Here is a 24,128-nt window from a genome sequence, read left to right on the forward strand (position 1 = left end):
GAAAATGAAGAAATGCCTATAAGAAGTTTTTTTTGTGAACCAAAACCTAGTCTACAATATCTAAGTTGCACACTAGTTTGGATTTAGTGTATATGTGGTGAAGCCAGATAAAGTGGTCTATTTCATGGAAACATTTTCTTTTCTGTGTGGGATAAATTCTAAGAAATTATAAACCGGTGAAAAAACTGTTAAGGGAAACAAAAAGATTAATATGATAAACTGATTTCACCCCTTGATCTGTATATGCCATATGTTATAGTATAGCATATTTCCATATAATTTAGTCTTGTTCGACAGGGAGATTTAATGGACTATTGCTTTTTGTGTTCACTAATTTTTTATGCTTACCTGAATGTTGCAATGAGTTCTACAGAGTGTTTTGGTCTGAATTCTCACTTTCACAAACAAAATGGAATGTCCTTTTTATGTTATATGATAATCAATTCATTAGTCTTATAATTGTAAGATATCAATATACATTTTAATAAAGTGATATATAATAAATGTGATAATAACCAACCTTTATAGATTACTCACATCGGAAACAACAACTTGAACTATATCCATAGCGTAACTCTATTTTCACACTAGAAGATCACATATTCCATCTATGATACTTTATAAAAATACTACCAACTAGTTTACTGTATTATCCATTTCTAAAATGTATCTTTTTCAACCCCTTTACTAAAGTGTGACAGATAAAAGATCTTGTTTTGAATGAAGGAAGCACAGAGGAGTATATTTTAGATGTGGAGCGTGGGAAATTACAAAAAAACTAATTTCAAAAAGAAGAGCAAAGGAATGCAAAATGGAAACAAAGTAAAGCTGTTCATTTGGCAAAAAAAACAAAAAACAGTTGATAATTTAAATATAAGTGCAGAAGAAGGATTTTGTAACAGCACTTTGGCTGAATGTAAGTAAACTGTAAATTTGCTTAAACAATAGTTAAAAGATAGGAATGCAAAAGGTTGATTAAACAACTAATGTCTGTGTAACTGACGGAGATCCACCAACTGATAATAATATTGCTGTTGAAGAGTGTCCAGGAACAATGTGAAATAAAAATAAGGGCTGGAAAGAGGAATGTGAAGTTGTAATTTTGAACGTTTTTAAACATCTCAAAAGTAAAATAGTACACCTTTTTATATTAAATGATTAAGCTTTCGACTATTCAAGACTTACAAGGTCTTTTGTGGTGGACATATATGTAAAATACCCTTAAAAGTTATGTGTTTTGTTGTTTATATTTACTCTTTTACCAGTGAATTGTATTCTAGGTCTGATTGGAAACTGGGGAGTTTATTAAGAGTGATAACTTTCCATCAATAAGCTAATCAGAGTAACATAAAACCTTCATTTTACAGTGTTTTGTAGCAGAAATATAAACATCATAAAGCACCAAGTCTAGAAATCCCCAAATTAAATCAAAAGTGCTATATCTAAAATGTGCAGTAAAATGATTACCTAAGGAAAAATGTGAAAATACTACTCACTTATTCTGTTGAATAGTTTTGAGTCACTGTGGATTCATTAAATCAGTAATTTGTCACACTCCCTTTCTCTCCAGAGCTACTCAGCCACTTTTAGGTTGTTGTAGGTTTGTAGAATTAATCAACCGAAACAAAAAAGGATGATGTCACAGAAATCTTTTTGACATACAGTATTATCTTTTTGCAAACCCAAGGGTTTTTAAAAAAAACCCTTTCAAATTTCATTGGTTAAAGGTCACTGTGAAGGTACAGTAAAGATCAAACGAGATTAAGAGGTGGCGAAATGTTGGTAGTACTGTATATATAAGATGAGCATAAACACTCAGGAAGTACCAACTGCTGGCACTAAGCACAAAACATTGCAAAGTATCACATACAGAAACTGACAGATTGTCAAAATGGGATGTAGGACCTCAGCTCTTTGTGTCATACGCACTCCTGTCACACAATAGAAACTAATCAGAAGCCTTTGAAAAGGAAACTAGGTACAGAGGGTTTTAGATCTCAAGCCTGTAACTAAAACCACTCATCAGAAGGAAGGGAAGGTGTCTGTTTAAAGGGGCACTGAAAAAGCTGCACTCCTATTGAGTTACCAGAAAAACTGACTCACTGGCAGGATGTGAAGGATTTCACAGGATTAGCGGTAAAGACCGAGGAGAGAGAGTGCATTAAGTGACAGCTACTTCAATGCATATTTAAATACTTCGATTAATTATTGACTCTGCTACAATACAAAAAGGTCCATTAATCCAGATGAGTTCTATGATACGTTCACCATGGACACTTTCTATTCAGCTCACACCGTGCAACACCCTGGATGTCCTATTGACTGTTTCAACAAACACGTGATCAGTCCTGCCTGTCAGTTCATGCCTCAAGCATCTACCTATTCAACTGATTCCTGATTTGGTCACCAGGTAAACATCTGAGCCATTTGGTCTCTGTGCTATTGTTAAAGGTGTTCATTTATCAATATCCTCCGCACATGTAAACATATATTAAAAGAAGCTATTTGTAATTCAGCTGAGAAAAGAAAGGAAATGGTATTAGGTCAGTAAAAGCCTTCAAAAACTCGTTCTCCAGCGCTGCAGAAAAGTGATGTCTGAAAATTCCTGATTCCTGAGATGCTGTTATCTAACCCGTGTGTTGAGACAGAAGCTCAACAGATGTAACTGCGACTGAGCAGCCCTTTTAAGATCTTCTTTCCCCTTCTGAGGAGGGTCTAGAAATGTTCACTAAAGATGGTCTAACACATCACTTCTAATATGTTCAGAGGAATTACCTTTATTCACTCAAAACATACAAAAGAAAGTATTAAGGTTTGGGACCAGGAAAATCAGGACCATCATGGACAATCCAAATATACCCTACCCTAGACAGAACCAAGGCAGATTTCTATGCAAAGCCCAGAGAAAATTCCTCTCTGAATCTTGAAGAATGGACAGCACCAGAGATTTCTACACCAGAGTTGGAAGGCATGTAAAGGAGCCATAGAAAATGAGTGAATTGGAGCTGTCAACTACAAATACATTCTTCTCCTTTCCAAATGTGCAGAACATGGGGTCATCATCAACACCATATTGTGCCAGAAAAAAAGTAAACAAATGGCATCTGACTGTTATTAATGTCCACAGAGAACAAAGATGTGCAAAGATGTCCACAGAGAACATGCCTAGTAGTGCAGACGATTGTCAATGATGAATCTGAATAAATGTTCCCAACAGCCTGTTTTCTTCAGAGCTTATAAAGCCAAACCTCCTTATGTCTTTTGATGCAAAATTGCCAGGAATTGAATGGAAATGATATGGGATGGATTTTGCATTCCAATGTTGCATGTCCAATGCTCAAAAACAGGTGGAAATTATTTAAAAAGACAGTACAGAGCCTTCCAAAACTTCGGCTAGGGCTAACTACCAGTTAAAACACAGTGCTACTCCCTAGACATCTGAAACATGTTCCTGCACTGAGACAAGTTACATACAATAGGCCTAAATACAGGTGTAGCAGAGTGAAAATGTTTCAAATATGCAGTGGTCCAAATAGCAGATAGTACTGTATTTTAAATGACCAATTTAGTTTGTTAATTTGTTAGTATTCTTTGCTTGTTCTGTTGATATTGTCAAAATTATGACTTTTCATCGATAGCTTCAAAAGGCAATACAGTACTGTATATCCTAGCCAAGCACCAAATAACATCTGCTGGAGCCTGGGGTCCAGGGATGGTTTCCACTCAGTGTTATCTTGGTAGACATTTTCAAATAAGACCATTTTCTCTGACAAATCTTGCAGAGCTTTTCCAAACTCCATTTAAAGGATAATTTAATTAAACATAAATTAATTGCAGAAAAATAAAGACATTCTATATAAGCTCCACCACCTACATTAAAAATCAAATAAATGGTGAAAAAAAAAATTACACTTTTTGTTACATATACATATTGTATGTATAAACATATACACCTCACACATTGGCTTCACAGCGGAAATGCTGTGTTTTCTTTCTTTTCAGCATGGAATAAACCCGTTACCTGTTTCCATATGTACAGTATATGTCATCATATACAGTATACACACAAGTACACTGAATATACTTTACAAATTTCTCTTTTTATATTTTGTTTTATATCCTGTTTTATGAGAAAACACTAGTATTCCAGCTCCAAAGAAGCAAGTTCGATAATCTTAGCACAAATCATAAAAGGTTCTTAGGACTGACAGGCCTATCACCCCTTGTCTTGTAATCCTATAAATATTACAAACTATAATTAAATCATACAAAAAAACAAAAAACCTATATAGTTTAATGTTCAAAATCTATTTGTCTTTATTTGGGAACAGCATGAGATATTGCTGTACTATTCTTGTAACACTATTCTTGATGTGCAACAAGAGGGCCGTGTGTAGTAAAGGCACAAAGAAGGATAGAGAAAACGACAGAGGATAAAATGTCATATAGTATTGTTTAAAACTTACATTCAACCAAAATCTCCTTTTCGATGAAGTCTATGTCAGAGTAGTTAAGTAGTTTAGGCACTATTATGATAATTCTTTCTAACTCAACATAAAGATTCAGGAAATATCTCATATCATATGTAAGGATCAATAGTTTTATAATGAATTTTAATAAGACCATAGTACAGAGCAATTTATGACAGTGCAGTTTCATTTAATTTCAATTATTTTTACCAAAGGATATTTTATTGTTTAATTCAAATGTTCCTGACTTTGTGACATTGAAACTACAAAATTCCTATATAGGCCAGGAAAGGAATCTTGTGTTTAACTTCAAAATAGATTATAGCTAACATCATGTTATATCAGTGACTGAAAAAATACAGACTGAAAGCTACTAGGTGTGCTGTTTAAAAATGTATCATTGAAGAACAATTTTGAGTTATTTATAACCTCTGGAATGATGTGGAAAATTAAAATTCAGTGGTCATCCAAAAATTTTGATTGAACTTAGTAATAAAATTTTCTCAAAGATTTTATCTGAAGCATTTTTTCAGTGATTGTGGAATCAATCAGTCCAACAGCTTATAATGAATTAATTTAGACTACTTATATACTTTTCACTTGAGCTAGTATTGTTACAGAAATGTAATATGTCTTTGTTTTTACACAAATACTTGGGGGTCACCTGGTACACAGCCATTCTAAGTAAGGATAAACTATAAATTCCTCACAGGAGCTTTCTAACTTGGCAAATTAAAATGCTGGAGTATCGGAAGCTTTTTAGCTTTCCTTGAACTAATTATTAGAGCAGAGAAAAATTGACGCAGAGACGCACACACACTGAGTCTCTGACGGAAGTCTGCATTTGGAAGGGGTCTATCATTTGAGTAAATGTTATCATTAAGGCTATGTCTGTATCAAAGTAAGATGGTGTTATTTACACTAAAGACCACAATCTGCTTTCAGAGGGGGCTATGTGGTTAGAAGATAGCTATTAGGATGATTTATATATCCGGACTAGGAATTATTTTTTATTTACCTTTGCAATATACTTGTGTCTAGACAGGAGAATTCAATTGTATTCAGAGCAACAGTGGTTAAAAACAACTTTCCTCATCATATATGGCCTTCTTGTCCACTCTGTATCCTCTCCTCTAATTAAACCTGTACCATGGCTTGGCTGTTCATTGAGGATGACCTTTAATCTTGTATTTTTATTGCACAGAATGCATCTTTTCTTAAGAACTAGTATCTTTAAAAGTAACTACAAGGTTCTAACCAACAGTAATTTTAAGACTGTGTTTCTAGCTTCCTTTAATGAATTATTTTAAAACACATCTAGGTTTTTCTTGCCTTGTTTTTCTCCTTTTCAGAACTCTTGTATATTTTTCACAATATGTGTTCTATAGCTTTCTCAATGTGAACCAAGGAACTGACATACAGTTCACTGTTATTTCTGTCAGCAACAAACATAATTAAGATCAAGAATGATTTTCATAAAAGGGGAACATTTTGCAACTCCTGTAATGAAACACTGACAACGTCTTAGAGCAATAGTGTGATACTTTAAGAATATATTCCAATAATACATTATACTTATTATGTGTATTCATTTGCGTCAAAAGAACAAAATACTTGGAAAAAAACTATGTGCCAAAGTTTGCATTTCTTTGCCTTTAATGTTAATAATAATACAGTAAAGTGGGTCCAACATCTAGTACAAGACTATTTGCACGAGACTTTTTTTTTCTGGAAAACTAACAGAGAAATGAAATTATACTGCTGAGTGCTCAATACAGGCCAGGATATAAAATATGCTTTGGTGATCTCTAATCACCAAATCCAGTATATACATAGTTTACTGTACTTTTGTGGATGCTTTAACTAACAGATGAACTACAATTTCTAGTTAAACTGATCAATTATTTTACTGAATAAAAAAACAGTGTCACTTTTACATGTAAAACAAAATAAAAATATTTACGATTAAAAGGCTTGATGCTGCATTTCTGTGTATTTATAATGTCTGGTCAGCAAACTAACTCCTGTTCAAACCTATTCATACATGGACTTAAAAACCTGGAAGGCATTCAGACTTTAAGCAATCATCTTTAAATGTCCCAAATTAATGGAAGATTCTAGTTAAAACAGTGAAGGTTTTATGAAGGCTGAGAATAGTGTGATGACAAACACAATAGAATCTATCACAAGTTGTATGCAATTATCTTCATGTTACATATTCTTTATAGTCATAATGTTAAAAGACTTCTTATAATGGAGGAAAAAAGTTTCATACATACCTAAGATGACCTTCTTATTATAATGTTAAGCTATACAGTAATATAGCGGATAATTAAAATTAAAAAGCGGTAATTAAAAAGCGGATGTTATTTCTGGATATTTCTCCTATATGGAAACTGACATTAAAGCCTGTGAGAGTTTGAGTTGCCACCTGTGACTTATTTTCTAGTCAAATATACTCAAACTTTTTCCCACAAATTAAGATAGCATTTTTTGGTGAGCAAATTTTTTTTTCCATAATTTTCCACACAGAAATAAAACAAAACAAATGTAACCTTATCTTTCTACAATTGTCATCAGTGGCCACAGAACTCCTAAAGACATCATAGATGCAAGCAATAGAGAATTCCCTATAAATGATATCAATACAACAAAGGATTCAGTAATGCAACATGAGGAAACATGGAGGCTCATTTGTTAAAGCACTGGTTCTTCACCTTAACTGAAGCCTGCACCACTTTGGTTCTCAAAACATGTTCTCCGACCCCTTAAAAATTGTTGAGGAAGGTCAATTCAATATATCATAACTACAGAATGAAATTATATATGTATTTTCATTTCAGTAATTTATCAGTATCTATAATTTTCTAGTAAAATTAAGAATACACAAAAAGTTCTAAAAAGATCTGTGTCTTGCATCCTCAGAGAATTTTGTACCCCAAAGGGTGCATATTCCATGCTCCGCAGTTGAAAGAACCACTTAAACCTGTGTCGGAGGCAGATCTGTTTCTGCCATTGTGAGTAATGGACAAAGAAGATAAAACCTGTTTCCAGAAGTAAACCACCACAGAAATCTCCCAAAACATGCTCCAAACTTCCCACAGAAAATCCTTGAAAGATCATACACATGGATCAAATACTGTTCAGAAATCGTGAGTGAATCATTTGATATTCAGGATTTAGTGGAAGAATTGTTATTATCCCAAATCTTGTTCCAGGAGATCTCTTCTCATACATTCAGGTCCCTCTTGCAGATTGAAACTGCTGATATATGTTTATTATTAAGCCTGCATAAAAATTAAATATAAGAAACCAATTCCTCTGCTTCAGACCTGAGGTACAATGTATTAGGAGAAAACACAGCTTCCCTCCATCTAAAAGACAACAAAGACCAGCACTACAGAAAGAATAAAGGGTATAGAAGCTCACACTGGACTTTAAACTCCAGAACAAAGGAAGACCACTCTCTTTAAATATATCTGCTACAATGTGAATTCCTTTGCCACTCCAAAGGAAAATGAAGATCAGAATTGCCATTATGAGTATGCCTTATGTACTGTATGAGTTTACTTTCACAAAGCGAACACCCGCCAGCACCTCCAATACACACTTCATGTGCAGGCTAGAGAAACACTCTCCCCCTATATATTGTTAGGAAGTCTGGTTTTATTTTCAACATGACATGACATCACTTTCCCAAATCCCTAATGTAGAGCACATTTTCACACACAAAAAAACAAAGTACAACAAAGCTAAAGTATCAATTTCTGTGTTCTGTTCAGACATGTTCAAATGTGTTACAAATAATCCCAGTGATTAGAAATGCTTTGCTGATTAATATGGCCTGCTGCTTCAATTTAACTGCTGCTGCTTTACCGAAAGTTATTAGCTCACTTCAGTAAGCAAGGTTCAGATAATTCAGTTTTATAATTCTGTTGAAAGTCTTGTATTGTTCTAACAAAACCAGAGGTCTTAATGGGGCAGTAATCTTTTCCAGACCTCTGGTGTCAGTGTTGAGACATTCTCAGACTTAATCATCATTTTGGGAAATTTACCTCAGTCATCAGCAGAGGGTTCCCTAAAGGTCTGTCTGTGGGTTATGTAGGGCTCTATCTACTGCAGCAGCATCCATGCTGAAAAGATGTAATAGTTGAAACTGTCACTTATCAAGTATTAAGTTTTCTATTAGTTTAAATGAGATGTCAGTGTGTCTTTTATAACTAAAATGATTAATTCTGGGACAATCCAAAGAGATATTTTTCCATTCGTAGTCTTGACAATGTAACTTAATAGACCTATAGCAAAAATCCCTATGGACTGTTTCAACTCTTGGAATAATATTTCATTACATACAAAAATAAAAGTATTTGTTTAAAAAAAAACTATATTGTGCAATACAAAATGAATCATCATTCTGGGCGCTATGCTGGTAAAATAAAAAGTAAAAGCTGTAACTGTAAAAGTATTTGATGTAGAAGTTATGCAAGCTATATTAGCACATCAAACACACAGCTGGCAGAAAGTTTCCAAACAAGGTGACCCTGCAAATTGCTTGCCTTTCATAGAGAATGTAGATAACTTTATTGCTTCCTTTGACATAAGTTTTACATATTTCGCTGTATATCTTTTATAAAAAGGCTGCTTCAAGTTCAGTCATGGGATAATCATAATATGCATTTGTTCTGAATGCATGAAATACTTAGTCTTTGTTTAAATTACAAATTAGGCAGCAACACTGAGGTGCTGGCATTTACAAATAAGACATTAGAACGTAAGAGTACAGGTGACAAAAAGAGAAACAGACCTAGGTTTTTCCACTCGATTTTCCTTATAAATATCAAAACAAACAAGGCAAAAACATTTCGTAAAGCTCAAAAAGTTTAAAGCTACTAAAGATGTGCAGTCTTCAGAACTGTAAAACTGCATAATTTCATTTATCCATTGTGTCAAAACTATGAAGAAAAATAATACTAAAAATACTGTAATAGGTTGTTGAGTTTCATGTAGAGGGTTAAAGAGCCCCCCCCATAAAAAAACAACAATTAGGGAAAAAAACAACACTGAGATGCCTACATTATTTTGTTTTTTTATTTTTGCTTGAACATTGTAGAACCTAGGGGGCCTAGGTCTTTCACTGTCAAAAAGGTGAGCAATTAAGAACTACAGTTTTTATAATTTACTAGGCAATTTCGCACATTTACACTCAATTCAACTAGGGAGTTGCAGCCCTAATTTCAGGAATCAGTTTAAATTTTTTTGTACTTGTGAAGAAACACAAATATTGAATCAGAGAAGGATGCAGATGGCATCAAATTTTCTTTCTTTGGTGGGGGACTGTTAAAATTTAACACCATTGACAGAAGTCTTGTTCCAGGAGTCAATCTACTTTGTGAAATTAAATTTTCAAAAGACAGGCCCTATAATGCTCTTCAACCCACAGGGATTTCTCCACTGTGGCAGCTAGTAATGTTTCACTTATCTTAGTTCATTTTCAATTCATTCAGAGCATGCTGTGAGTCACGTGCATTAAACAGCACAAAAGGATTCTCAATTTTTTTCTCATTTACAGTAAAATTTGCATGTAATAATGGGATGAAAGGCTGTCTGATCATGTCCCTGTGGTTTATGACAGTTATCCAGTTTGATGATGGCATGGGGGATTTAGTATTTAACTTGGCAGCAACATAATTCTGAAGTTTATTTATTTTAACTTCACTTAACTGTCTTTTGTTGCTTCATTTTACAAAGGTATCTGCAAAGAAGCCACATTCCAAATACAGTTGTTTAAAAGGCTAAAAATGCCATAAAGAAGCTTAAATGTTGAATTTCAAAGCCAGTTGCCAGATACTTAATACTAAATCGAAAAACTTCACCTCACCCAGTACCTGATGATTTTTTGAGTATTCTCATTCCTACCCAATGAAAACCTAACATAAAATAACAGGTTTACAATGTACAATTAGTGGGTGGACTGAGGTTTTCATTTACTCTGGACCCGCATTTCTTTTAGAGTTCTACAGTTCTAATGGATGATTCATTACATGAATAAATAAAAATAAAATTCCTTTAAAGAATGTCCCCAGTCTCCAATAGCATTAACAGGAGGTACCATTGTGATTAACTAAAAAGTGGAAATCTGGGTCGGCTGTTTCATGAGATAAAAAGAAATTCCATACAAATCTCTTCCAAAATTTCAATGTAATGCATGTGCACCATTGGTAAGACGAGACAAGACGAGATCACTTTATGCCATATACAATTTCTTGTATTAGGAATTTGTCTGGTCGCATACCCTAGCTTACTCTCCATGAGACACACAGACAGGGAGAGAGAAGCCTGGGGTCAGAGCGCAGGGTATGCCATTGTACAGCGCCCCTGGAGCAGTTGGGGTTAAGGGCCTTGCTCAGGGGCCCAACGGAGTAGGATTCCTCTGCCGGCCGTGGGATTTGAACCGGCAACCTTCCAGCCACAGGCGCAGATCATTAGCCACAGAGCCGCCCTATCCATGATTAATGTCACATGGAAAGTAGAAGCTGACTGGGCCTTTATCTCAGTGTGCTGTGCTACAAAAAAGAGGTGATCTGCTTGTGCAAATGCCGAGGACAACAGGCCTGCCTAGTTACCGGATCAAAAATAACAACAGTGGTATTTAAATAAAACACCTGCATGAATTACTGAACCATGCCCATATCATGTAGCATTGTATGGCTTTTGGCTGAATGGTCCCATAAACATGTGTAAATGTCCAGAAAAGTTAATGCCATGGTGTGTAAGAGCTCCACTGATGGAGGCTGGCCAACCCCCATGCATTCTCCAAAGTTCTTGTAAGTCTTACAGTTCTTCAAAGTGTAAATAAACTGTTATAGATTGGTGCAAATTGACAGAAAGACACTCATAATAATAGCTTCCAAGTAGAGACTGTGTTGCTATAATGCCTTCTTGGAAAGGAACAATGAGATGACAATCAATGACTTCACTTTTGGGAACAAAATTATAAGATTGTAACTTCAACATTTTAACTAATCATGCAAGATCTGCTGGTGTGGTACTTTTGGCCAAACAAAATGAATAATGAAAAAAATGAATAGTATCAAACTGTGCACAAAGATGTAATTATTTACTTTACTGGAAAGATTGTATAAACTTAACCCCTGCCCTCCTGCTGTTCAAGGTTTTTAACTGAGAAAAGAATGTACATCTGCTGCCAGCTTTGAAGTAACAGACATTGTCACTGATTCTAAAACTAGATTTGTTTTCTTTTGTTTTCAGAGCTTTGATTAAAAAGCAGTTTATCCGTTACCTTAATGATGCACTTGTGGGTTTGAAAAATATAATTTGATTGCTAATTTAAAATGGATGTCAAATATAAGCTCCACTTTTATTTTAAAAGTGGTCCCATGTCCTTTCTAACAGCACCATCTACTGGAGATTTCAGTTCAAATAAAACTTAAAGACTAGGCATACCTTGCGATAAATAAGCTTGTTTTTCCTTTTCACTGCTTAAGTAGATTCAAACATATACTCAAGTCATACTACAGCTATTGTTTTCAAAAACCACACACAAGTTGATCAGCCAGTGGTCTTATTTGCCATTGCAGTTAAAGGGGATTTAGTTTCATCAGGTACAGTATGTAGCAAGATAAGAGGTAATTCACAAGATAAAAAAAGTTTTTACATACTCACAGAATTCATGACATTTCTAAAATTAGTTTCCATTAAAACAAACAAAGTCAAGCCACTGGATAAACTGGAGAAAAGGGCACTGTTGAAAGCTAGTGTTCAAAGAAATAATTATTTCAGTTAAATATTCTTGCATTGCAGTTGGCACTAAACAACAAATTCCTAAATTTTAACTATTGTTAATTATTTTGAAAAACAGGGCCATTTTAAAATAACTGAACTGTCATGTGTGGTAAGACAAATTTCGTCACAATACTCTGTTCATCTTCATCCAAAGCTGTTACAAGTTAGAAATATCTGAGTAATAACACTCTTTACCATCTGTAGGCCTTGCACAAAACAATGTAGAGATTCACCTCACGAAACTGTCAGCAGTTTCGTTTTGACTTCTTTATCGAACATAATCAGACATAAGTACTTTCAGTGTTTTCTGGTCTTTCTCACATCTTAACATCTGCAAATGCTATTATTATTTATAGCAATCATATTATCAGAAGATAGTGAATGCAAACAAAATGAAGGTATAGATGTAAGGTCAGATATTCCAAATATCAAATGGACATCTATACTGAGTAGGTCTCTATGGGTATGAAGGTAAGGTATCATCATGAAATCAACATTATATTTTACAGACTTACTATAGTTACAGAGTATGATAAAGATTGACTACCACTTACAGATGCAGCTGCAGACAATTATTGGCACAAGCTTCAACAATGTCATTATTTAATGCACTAAGTATAGTAATTACTGTTTGTTTATGCATCTGACAGTGATTTCCTGTCTAGGTGTCTACAGAAATCTATACACTTGCATAATTATTCACACCCGGTGACTTAAATTAGTTAATTCATTAGAATCTCTAACTATGATTTTCTAGGATGAGTGGTAAACTGTGAAGAGACAAGACTGATAAGTACACAGTTTAACTACATGCCTACTACATTAGTGAATAACATGCCAATGCTTATGTTAACATAGTTATATGGTTAGAGTTTAAAAGTACACACTGAAGTTTTGGTTCTTTTTGTGCAACAACATATAATAAAGAAAAAAATATTAACGTTTTCTTTTTAATTAGTTCAAACATTTCTCCTTGGTGAATTTACTGAGGTTAGCTATCACATATGATAAATAAGATACTGAGTCACACTTTCAACATCCTGTTTCTTCTTCACTTTCCAAGCCATAGCCAGAGCCTACAACTGACACAGCACCAGAAATCAAATACAGAAAGAGCTAAGATGATGCAACAAAGACAAACAAGCTCACATTCTCCGTTTTTGCTGAGGTTCTTTAGACAAGAATTCAAACCTCATAAGTATTAATCGGTTATTTCAAATAAAACATGAAGAGCTCTCTACATCTGCTACTGTATATAGAGTGCCTTGCAAAAATATCCACTGCTGTGTAAAGGTTACATATCTTGCTGAGGTCAGAGCAAGTAATCATGACACTATATTAAGAATCTTAAAGAAAGAAAATGAGATATTTCTCAAGTACTCAAGTATTCAACTCATTTGCTATGGCAACCCTAAACCAATTCTGCAAAAGGACAGCTTGAAAGGTGACAAAATTAGTATAATGGTTTCTGTGTGCAAACATAGTGCTCTGACTTGACTTCATTGAAAATGCATTTGTCTCTATAAATTCCCTCGGGTAGATATTGAATTTCAACCAACAACTCACATCATGATACAACAAATCGACCATGAAGTCAAAGGAGCTTTTGAAACATAAACATTGTCGAGAGGAACAAATCAGGAGAAAGTTACTTATCCCTTTTTAATACAATGAAGTCAAACATTCAGAAGTGGAATGTGCGTTATATCACCCAAGCATTACCTAGAGATCATCCCACTCTTCCAAACTGAGCAGCCAGGCAAGCAGGAAACTAGTTAGCAATGCCATTGTGAAATCAACAATGACACTGAAAGACCTGCAAAGTTCCATGTCTATGATGGAATTTACTGTTCGTAAATCCAAATTTCAAATCCACAGCATCCTGTGTGGATCAGTGGCAAAAATAAATGTTCAATGAAAGAAAAAAGTTTTCATCTTAAATCTTAAAAATCTTAGATTTCACGTGACGTATGTGAAAAAATGCACTTTTCTTATGTTCAAAGAATTGAACTTTTTGACCAAAATGCAAAGCATTACATCTGGCCCAACACAGCACATCAGTCAGAACCATCCCAGCTGTTAAACTTGCGAATATCAGCATCATGTTATGGGGATACTTTTCATCAGGGACTGAAGAAAATATGGTGCAAAGTACAGGCCAATCCTAAAGGAAAACTTAGCAAGACGAAACACAAAGTCAAACCCACACTGAAGTATCTCAACAAGAAGTGAGCTCATGTCCTTGAGTGTCCTTGTCAAAGTCCTGACTTGAGTCCAAGAGAAAATTTATGGTGAGGTTCGATTGCAGTCCATCAACTATTCCACACTTATCAGAAGTACGTTTTACTTTGTTCATCTTCTGTGCAAGTTGTTCTGTCATTCAACCTCTTTCAAATATACAGTAAGAATGCAAAAGAACAGGTAGAGGTTTATTCCATGCTTAAAAGAATAGAGACACAACATGTCAGCTGCAAAACCTTCTTCAGATGTGGATCAAAACTTTACAACTTAATAGACCAATTAATGTTATAAATGTACCAAAGTATTAGAGCCAGAAGACACAAACACAGAACCCTCTGTTATAGTCCAAGATGCACTCTGGCCACTTCAATCACATGGAGTCTTAAAAACCCTACTCCAAATTAATCCAATATATAGTATTTTTTATAATAAAATAAAAGAAATTAAAAGTGCAGTTATTCGCTGGTAACTTACACCAGACTGTGTAGTGACATTAAAACCCGTTTCTCTAGAAATATAACAAGCGTAAATAGTAAGTGGTCTATCTGTAACCTAATAAACTGGCAATTTTATTCATTAACTGGTTATTTTACAGATTATACAGCATGTTGATACATTTACTTCATTTGTTATTCTAAAGATTTACTGATTTTTCACTCATGCCTTAAAGCTGAGCGTCCAGCTGGTATATGGTAGCCTGACTGATTTTCTTACCTGGTATATTCTAAAGGGAATGTATCGGAATCCCCCCTCTTCTGTTGGGTATTCCATTAGTTTCCTGTTCATTGCCCAGAACTGGTCAAATTTATCTGAAGAGAAAAACAAAACATGCTTAGTTTACTGAAATCATTTAAAGCAAAGTTTTGTTGTTTTCCCAAACTTTTCCCACTGACATTACTGAGAAGGTGGGAAAGAATTCTGTTTTTTTTTTATCCAGCGTAGATTCATCAGCTATCACAAAATTCGGAATCAGAAGCGGTCTTAGACTCACAGCAACAGCACCACACCCACACAGGGGGAATAAGTGCAGACAAGGTCTTCTAACCCATCAATTCATTTCAAGCATGCAGTAATGTACAGGAGGTTCAGCACTGACTGGTGGACAGGCGTGTCCCTCGCTTATATCACTGCAAGCTTGCAGGGAGTCAGGACATTACAATAGTCACTGTTTTGCTGTGGCCCAAGAGGGCTTTAGCCAACTAATCAAAATCCTATTCCCAACTGCACAAAACCAACTGTATACCACAGCTTGGAAATCCAAGTCATAGCCAATTAGTAACATGATCTGGGTCCATACTGCTCAACACGCAGAGCAAGCACCTTTGCTGTTTCAGCCACCTGGAGCCCCCCAAGAGTCTTATTTTGGGGTTAATAGTGCACAAGTGAGTATATGTGATTCAAAGACCATTACAACAAGGCAAACATAATGCTGCATTTCTCCATGTACCAAATTTTGGCCCACCTTAATTATACTACCTCATTGCTATCTATAGTGAAGTGATACTTTTTTCTGTTGCCTCCGTCTCAACAGATTTTCAGCTTTCTTTTTTCGGAACTGAAAAAGCAAGTTAAGGTGTTTCATACAAAAAGTGTTTTTAGCTTCATCTCAGTCATGCAAATCAGATTCTCAAAAGCATATCTGGACATATTGCACTGCAAAGCTTGAATAAACATATTTGATAGCATTTGGATGAAGTTACACCTGAACAAAAATTGTTGTCCTTTGTGTTATCAAGGAATACTTACAACCATTTTTATTTCTACAGCCTACCAAAAACTTTACAAAATGGAAAAAACTCAGATGAAATACATTATGTTCTGAAATGTAGTTGTAACATTTCTATGTAAACAGAATCTCTTTAATTTCTAGATCAATTGATTTTCCCCCAAGAGTATTAGAATAAGCTTCTGGAAACTTTCTCAAACATCTTTGCTGGAAAACACACATAGAAACACTCTGATGTCATGCCAACTCATGAACCGATAAAGCATTATTAACATAACCCAGTGCAAGTCTAATCATAACCTCCTCAAGTATTTTTATTTTTATTTTGGCTCCACTAAGCATCCTCAGAAGTTATTTTATAAGCATCCAATAAAGAAATCAAGTATTCTACGCCACCTGCCACAGCAATTGAAGAAGCAGAAAAAATAACTGTATGATGATTTTTATAGATTGCTCACCATAGACCAAAGTCATGTACTTCATTTCTACAGAATTTTAAAATTCACTGCAGCCTCAGATGTCAAAGGCTGAGTTAACTTGGGAATGATTACAAGCAAGATGCTAAAATTCTGCCTTTGAGGACTGTGAATAGTTAAATCAGGTCCTCTCATTCAGAAAAGCGCTTGTTGCCTATTCTCACCTGGCAAACGCCAAACACATTTCAGTTTTTACGGGCAGGATGAGTAACCTTTTTGTAAACCACATCATGGAAAAAAGATGAACAGTATTCTCAGCAGGGAGAGAACTAGGTTTGTGCATGAGACTTTAAATCAGAGCTTCTTGACATTATGTAAAATTTGTTTTGATTTTTGCAGGTTAATGTTTCATATTTTTATGTTCAGGTGTAGTATATGATGTGTTATTTACCACAAATTGTAAAAATGGTAAATTTGCTAGCATACTTGCTGGTCTGAATTCCACTAGCACAATCAATAGGTTATCACATTTTATAAAGAGCTTCTTTAATTGTTAATACAGTAATATTTGATTTAAAAAGGCCTTCGTGCACACTCTAAAAAAGTGTTTTGCTTTTTTTATTTTACAAAAAAAATACTGAAACTAACAATATATTTCTAGTGTTTTCCTTTTAAAATGATTAAATTAAGTACTTAATGTCTCGGCTAATACAGTAATATAGTGTGTGCAACAGACTGACTAACTGAAGAACCGCAGATTGTGACCATTATTGGCTCATTACCTGCTAAATCACATTAAGCTATTTTGAGCATATAACGTCAGTCATTTTAGCAGATTTTGTTTTATAAAACTGCAGTTACACCTGTGCTATTCTTGATATAGTATGCCAAGTCACTTTTGGACTTAATACTCCTTTCAAGCCTGACACTCATACTCACTGACAAAACAAGCAAACGACAAATGGGCATGGACAAGCCCATACAGAGATTGCTTGGCACCCAGTGCCACCTCAAAAACTATCAAGTATGATAGGAAACGTTCTCATGCAGACCTACACAAGCCCTAATTTTGGATCTCACAGCTCTACTCTGACATAACTGCCCCTGAGTACTGCTTTCAAAAAATGAAGAGATTAACATGCAGACCTATCTTAAAAAAGACTGAGTCAAAGGTAAGAGCACCTTCAACATTCTGCAATTTAAGGCTAAGTATACAGGAAAATCCTAAACATAAAAAATCTAAGGTGCTTAAGAAGTGCCTTTTTAAATACATACAGTACAGTATATGCAACTACAGTATGACATGATTTTCAGTTAATATAACAAAAACCTCTTTTAGATTATAACTGATGTTAAATCCAATGTATTGCAACTAAAGTTACCAATTACAATTACAATGAAAGACTTCTTTAACATTAGAATTTAGAATAATCCATTCATTTTCTGGGTAGATGGCAGACTAGAGTTTTTTTTTCCTTAGTGAGCCTGCAGATGGAAGGTCAGAATGCTTTCAATGTGACGTTTCGCTGACTGAAACTGAAGGGTCATGTTTGCATGTTTAAGACTGAGATGCGTTTCACAGCACCAGGTGGAGTATTTTGTGATCAACAGTTATCGCAAATGCTACTTTCTTTTTTCTCTTGTGGTTATATATGGCTTAAATGAATTCTTTGGGAGTGGTGGTGTTACAAGAATCAGAAAGATGAGTTATAATCTAAAACAAGTATGTCTTGGTTTCACTAGCTTTTCTTATTTCTCCCTTACAGCTGCTGTTTTTATATAAATTTAGAAGTTGAAAGTTTTCAGTATAATTTGTCTTTCTTATTTCGTTTTTCTCTTTTATAAACCTTCACATGTTGTTTTGAGAGCACTTCTTCAACGGTTTGGTTTTGGGGGAGAGAAAATAAACTTATGAAATTTAGTAAGTATCAGAACGTTTTGAGTGACGGGTCAAAGTAACTGCTGGAAAGATTAAATTTGTTGTTAATTCATTCAGAAGGTCCTAACAGTCACTTTATCAGTAAAGCTGATAGGATTTACTGATGATCTTTAAATCTTTAACCTTCCTTTAAACAGCCTCACTGCACAAAGAAAAATAAATGAGTGCCTTATATTTTGGAGAGGAATCTTATGCTTTTCTGAGACTGACCTGAAATTTTACATTTTAAGAAAACACAGATGCCTTAATTCTTTTAAGGTTTCTGCAGAATTATATTTTTACCAGAATCCTACATATATTGTTTTTCTAGAAGTCTCTTAAACTTGCTCTCAACAATTACAACTATTTGAAGTGCAAATACACTTCACAAGTCACAGTATTGTCAGCTCACAGCTCATCTGCAATGTGTCCTAATGTAAGTCCCAGTCCTGATCCTAGAGGCTCATTTACCTACATAGGGTTTTTTCCCCAATTAAACTTTTGAGTGTTTTCAGTTCGTAAAAATTTTGGAGGTTGCCTTTTAAATATTATCCATTACTTCCTCTTTAAAGGAGCACTTCACTTCCGAGTATTCACCAAAATGAGTTATACATACCTATTATTGTTATATGAGTTAAATCCTCCCACTAATACAAGCTCTAACAATGTATTTTTCATTCCTCTCAGCTGTTGTTGTCTTAATATCAACAGAAATTGTAAGGGAATTAAAGTGGTTATGGTGGAGAATAATTATTTTGATTATTAATGACTAAATACTTAGTCGTTAATTGTTAACTGTTTATACAATTAAATGTTTCATTCAGCTCATGTGCCCTTTGATTGTATAGTATCAATATCATCAGGCAGCTTGATGCTCGCTTACTTTTACAGTTATGTATTTTTTAGCTATTTTTTTTCTTTAGTATGTAATTTTGATTAGTTGATGTCATATTTATTATTCATGTGTACTCTCGAGAACATGCACATTTTACTTCTTTAAGTGCTTCGTTAGACATTTAAACAGAAGCTTGCACAAAAAAGAATTCAAATACATTAGAAAGTACCTAAACTCTGGTTTAAGGTGAGTTATGAGCAGTGGGAATGAACCAGAGATGTTTACGTGTATTTTAATGGCAATGGTGTATATAGTATGGGATGAGTATATTTCAAAAGTAACATACCAAACTTTTGTGTAGACAAAACTTGCAAATGTTCCAATCAAGCAACCGTCAGTTAAGGCTTCGGTTAAGAAAAGAGCTCAAATAATGAACACCACAAAGGTGTGTGGACCTCCAAGAACAGGATTAAGAACCTTAGTCCTAATGCACAGTTTTATGTTGTCGCATTAAATATTACTGTACAATTTATTGGACAAAGATAAACAGCTGTAAATACAGTAAAATTAACTGTTACAGTTAAATAAACTGCTACTGATGGACTCTGACAGTGGTTCTATTCTTGAGAATACAAGAAGTCGCTTGCATTTATTCTTTGCTGTATAAGAAAACCACTATATGGAGTGAAAGGTTCATACAAAACAAAATGAAAAAACTAAGTATAAACCCAAATAGATTATTAAAAAAACTAAAACAAGCAGCATACAGTCTACTCCCTCTTTACTGCAACAGGCCTGAAGAATGGACAGTGGACAGGGGACACATACAAGAACTATAATTATCCTGTTTGTGGACAAGTTTACGTATCAAGTTCAGATACAACACTATCAGTGTTCTCTCCCACGCAGCACTGTAAGAAACATGATTTCCCAACAGCAATTTCAATCTATGCTCACGGAAAAACAACATTGGATGCCAAGCAGTGAAATAAACTCTTATGTAATCTTATTCCAATCAACTTGAAAAACTATAAAATGATCAATATATCCTTAAAGGAAACTGTACCTATCTTTTAGCTGTTGGGGGGGGGTAAGACTATGTATGAATACATTTGTATCTTTTCTGGAAATAAATGGAAAAATGAACTTGCTATTTCATAACTTGATCCATTTAAATTATTACAAATAAAAGAAACAAAGGTTCTAGAAAAAGTGTTGGAAGATCTCACCATTCTGCAAGCCCATCCAAAGTTGCTTATGGTCTTTCTTCTGCATATCATTGATGACTTGTCCTTTGTGCTTCAAGGTATCTGCTTCTTTAATGGTGGACATGAAGTGAGCTTCTATTAAGGAATTGGAAGGGCAGTGCAGAAGGTCTCTCTCAGGGAAGTTCTGTCATTTAAAAAGCGGGAAGATTAATTTGACATCTACCTTATGGCATTTGGCTATTTGTGAACAACATTTTTCATTTTTTAAAACAAATTTTAGTTTCAAACATATTACTTGGTTGAGAGTATTGTTTTTATACCCCTCTCTGCACATCATCATATTCAGTGATTAAACATGATTAGAAACATGATTTATGATCACAATGTGGAAAATACACCAGCTTTACTTTCCATCCTGTTCATTTTGTCAGTTCTTGTAATAGTAACAGATTTCATTTTACTGTGTTTGCACTTGCATTCCTGAATATTAACACTAACTTAAAAGCTATTCCTGAAAAGGACATCTTCAATGCCAAACAAAAGAGTGGAAGCATTTCTTATATAATAAGTAAGCATAGATGTGCTTTTTTATAAAGCAGCTATCAGTGGACAAACAGCCTTATGTGCTGATCCAATCTGACTGACAACTTAAAAATGTCCAAGACGGTACAGGATTATTGCCATTATACCACAAAATGTTAAGGAAGAAATCTATATGGGATCCCCATCCCAGCTGTGGAGCAATTATTTTCATATTGCACTTTTTTTTATTTCCCTTTTCTACTGTACAATGTTTGCCCTAAATCATGGGTGTCCTATGTAAGAGTACAAAGGAAAGGTTGAAATGATGGTGTTTAGTAATTAGTAAATTACAGAATGTAATCATTTGATGAATTACAGGTGAATTTAGTCCACTGTGGCAACAGGAAATCTTGGTATTTGGATGTCAGCCTTTCAAGGGAGCCCAAAACAGCGAGATCAATCAGAATGTGTCACAGCTGGTAAAGAAGGAAAATCAGTGTGCAATAAAAATGTCACCTTTTAGGTTTTAATGTAACTTTTTAAAGAGCTTTTAAGATTATTTATAAACAGTATTAGCCTACATGTTTTTATAAGGAGCACACATTATTACATGATTAATATGAAAAAAATCCAACATTATTGTGATATAACACTGCTACACCCGAGACAAAAACCAACCCAATCTCTAAAAAAAAAGGATTGTGAATCAAGTGACAGAAAATTAGAAGATATACAACAATAATGTGCTCTGTTCTGTAGATAATATATTGTTAATATAAACCATTGTGCATGTTCCACTTTCATAAAACTTTGAACAATCCAGGGGAAAGTTGTATTTTAATCCATTACTGCCCTCTAGAGACAAAAACACGATTTAACATACACAGAAGTTTCAGTGCTAACATTCATGTTTTAATAATAATAATAATAATATAATAAACTTTATTTTATATAGCGCCTTTAAAGGTGGCTTCTCAAAGCGCTTTACAGGATGACAATAACAATAAATAAGAAGACTACAACAATAAATAAGAAAATTTCACAAGACAGGAAACAATTATAATTACAACAATACAACAATAACAATAGAGGAGACCGTGGAAGATGGTATTAAGAAGAGCAGAGGGGTGAAGAATGGAACCAGTTAAGTAAAGGCTTTTCTGAAAAGGAGGGTTTTGAGTCTGGATTTGAAGGAGTTTAGAGAAGGTGACTCTCTAATATCCTTGGGCAAGGAGTTCCAGAGCTTGGGGGCATAGCAGGAGAAGGCCCTGTCGCCCATACAATGTAGACGGGCTTGGGGGACAGTAAGGAGGGCAGAATTTGAAGAGCGGAGGTTGCGAGGTGGGGAGTAGGGCGATAAAAGTTCAGACAGGTATTGAGGTGCCAAGCCATGTAAAGCCTTGTAGGTGAGCATGAGGATTTTAAAGTCTACGCGGAATTTGACCGGAAGCCAGTGCAAGGACTCCAGGATAGGAGTAATGTGAACACTTGCACTAGATCTGGTCAGGATTCTGGCTGCTGAATTTTGGACATACTGCAGCTTGTTCAGAGTAGATTTAGATACCCCAGGGAGCAGAGCATTGCAGTAGTCAATTCGAGAGAATACAAATATGTTGATCAGCTTTTCAGCCACAGTTAATGATAGCATAGGGCGTAGTCTTGCGATATTTCTAAGGTGAAAAAAAGATGTTTTGACAGTATGCTGTACATGTGGGTCGAATGTTAAGCCAGAATCGAATATAACCCCAAGGTTTTTCAATTTTGATTGGAGCTCAAGTACAGAGCCATCTACAGACAGGGTTACAGGACTGGCTTTACGAAGTTGATGGGGGGTACCAATAAGCATGACTTCAGTCTTGTCACAGTTAAGATGAAGGAAGTTTTGAGTCATCCAAATTTTTATGTCAGAGATGCAATTAGATAGAATAGAGACAGCCACATCAGTGTCGGGTTTGGTATGGATGTATATTTGAGTATCGTCAGCGTAAAAATGAAAGCTGAGGCCATGTGATCTTAAAAGCTGACCAAGTGGGAACATGTAAATGCTGAAGAGCAAGGGGCCCAGTATTGAGCTTTAGATCAACTGCACCCACACCAGTCATCCAAAATAGGCAAAACAAACCTGTTTTCTGCTCTCTCACTTACACTCCCTAGCAAAATGAGCACCTGCAAAATGGTGTTGCAAGAATCCCATTTTCACATCCAAATAATATTTTAAATGATTATCAATGTGGTAAGCCCATATAATGCTAATTGTTTGGCATTGTTTAGTACTTATTTTAACAAATACTTTAAGATATTGTTAAGTCTAACAATACCTAATTAATAACAAAACACATTGCCTGCAATCACTGTAAAACCACCTGGACCATGATGGAAATATTGTTACAAGTCAATTAAAAGGTTATGTTCATTCTATTGAAAAGATCAACAAAATATTCAACAATTACACAGCCTTAACACATCATGTTGCCAAAAACATAGACATTCTAAGATCCTTTTCTTCTAATATCATTTTCTTAAAAGGATTTTGCCAGATGTTCATGAACTCTTTTAGGCAGTCTCAAATCAATTACTTCAGGTTGCTATTGAACAATAAAATTCAACTGAAGTAATACAAAAAAACAAATAGGAGAAGTAATGCTACCTGAATGACTTTAGCAGACAATAGTTACGTCCACACACACACAACCACAAACAAGGCATATTCTTTAGCTCTCACACACTATTTTTACTAAAGTGATATAAAAACATAATTACTAAAAGAGAGAGATTCAAATTGGAGAGCAAAAAATGACAGCAATATAATAAATAATAATAAAAATAAGGCAAGACAAGATGTGTTAGGAAACAGAGCAAACTAGCTCATTACTTGATTTAATGGTTTTCCTACCTAACTTTAATAATTGGAAGAAAAACAGGGTAATAACTTTCTTTGTTTAATTTGGCATATTGTTCTGTCTGAGATTTATGAAAGTGAATATTTTCAA

General features: G+C 34.7%; 1 protein-coding gene across 1 annotated transcript in view; it reads right to left on the reverse strand.

Moving 5' to 3' along the window:
• atg5 (ATG5 autophagy related 5 homolog (S. cerevisiae)) overlaps nt 1–24,128 on the reverse strand; it is a 58,191-nt gene that overhangs the window by 29,692 nt on the left and 4,371 nt on the right. The window contains exons 5-6 of the mRNA XM_006625955.3: nt 20,638–20,800; nt 15,228–15,322 (exon numbers count right to left, since the gene is read on the reverse strand). Of these exons, the coding sequence (XP_006626018.1) occupies nt 15,228–15,322; nt 20,638–20,800 (258 nt within the window). The remainder of the gene's footprint in view (nt 1–15,227; nt 15,323–20,637; nt 20,801–24,128) is intronic.

This window comes from Lepisosteus oculatus, chromosome 2, assembly GCF_040954835.1.
Source record: "Lepisosteus oculatus isolate fLepOcu1 chromosome 2, fLepOcu1.hap2, whole genome shotgun sequence".
Lineage (NCBI taxonomy): Eukaryota > Metazoa > Chordata > Actinopteri > Semionotiformes > Lepisosteidae > Lepisosteus > Lepisosteus oculatus.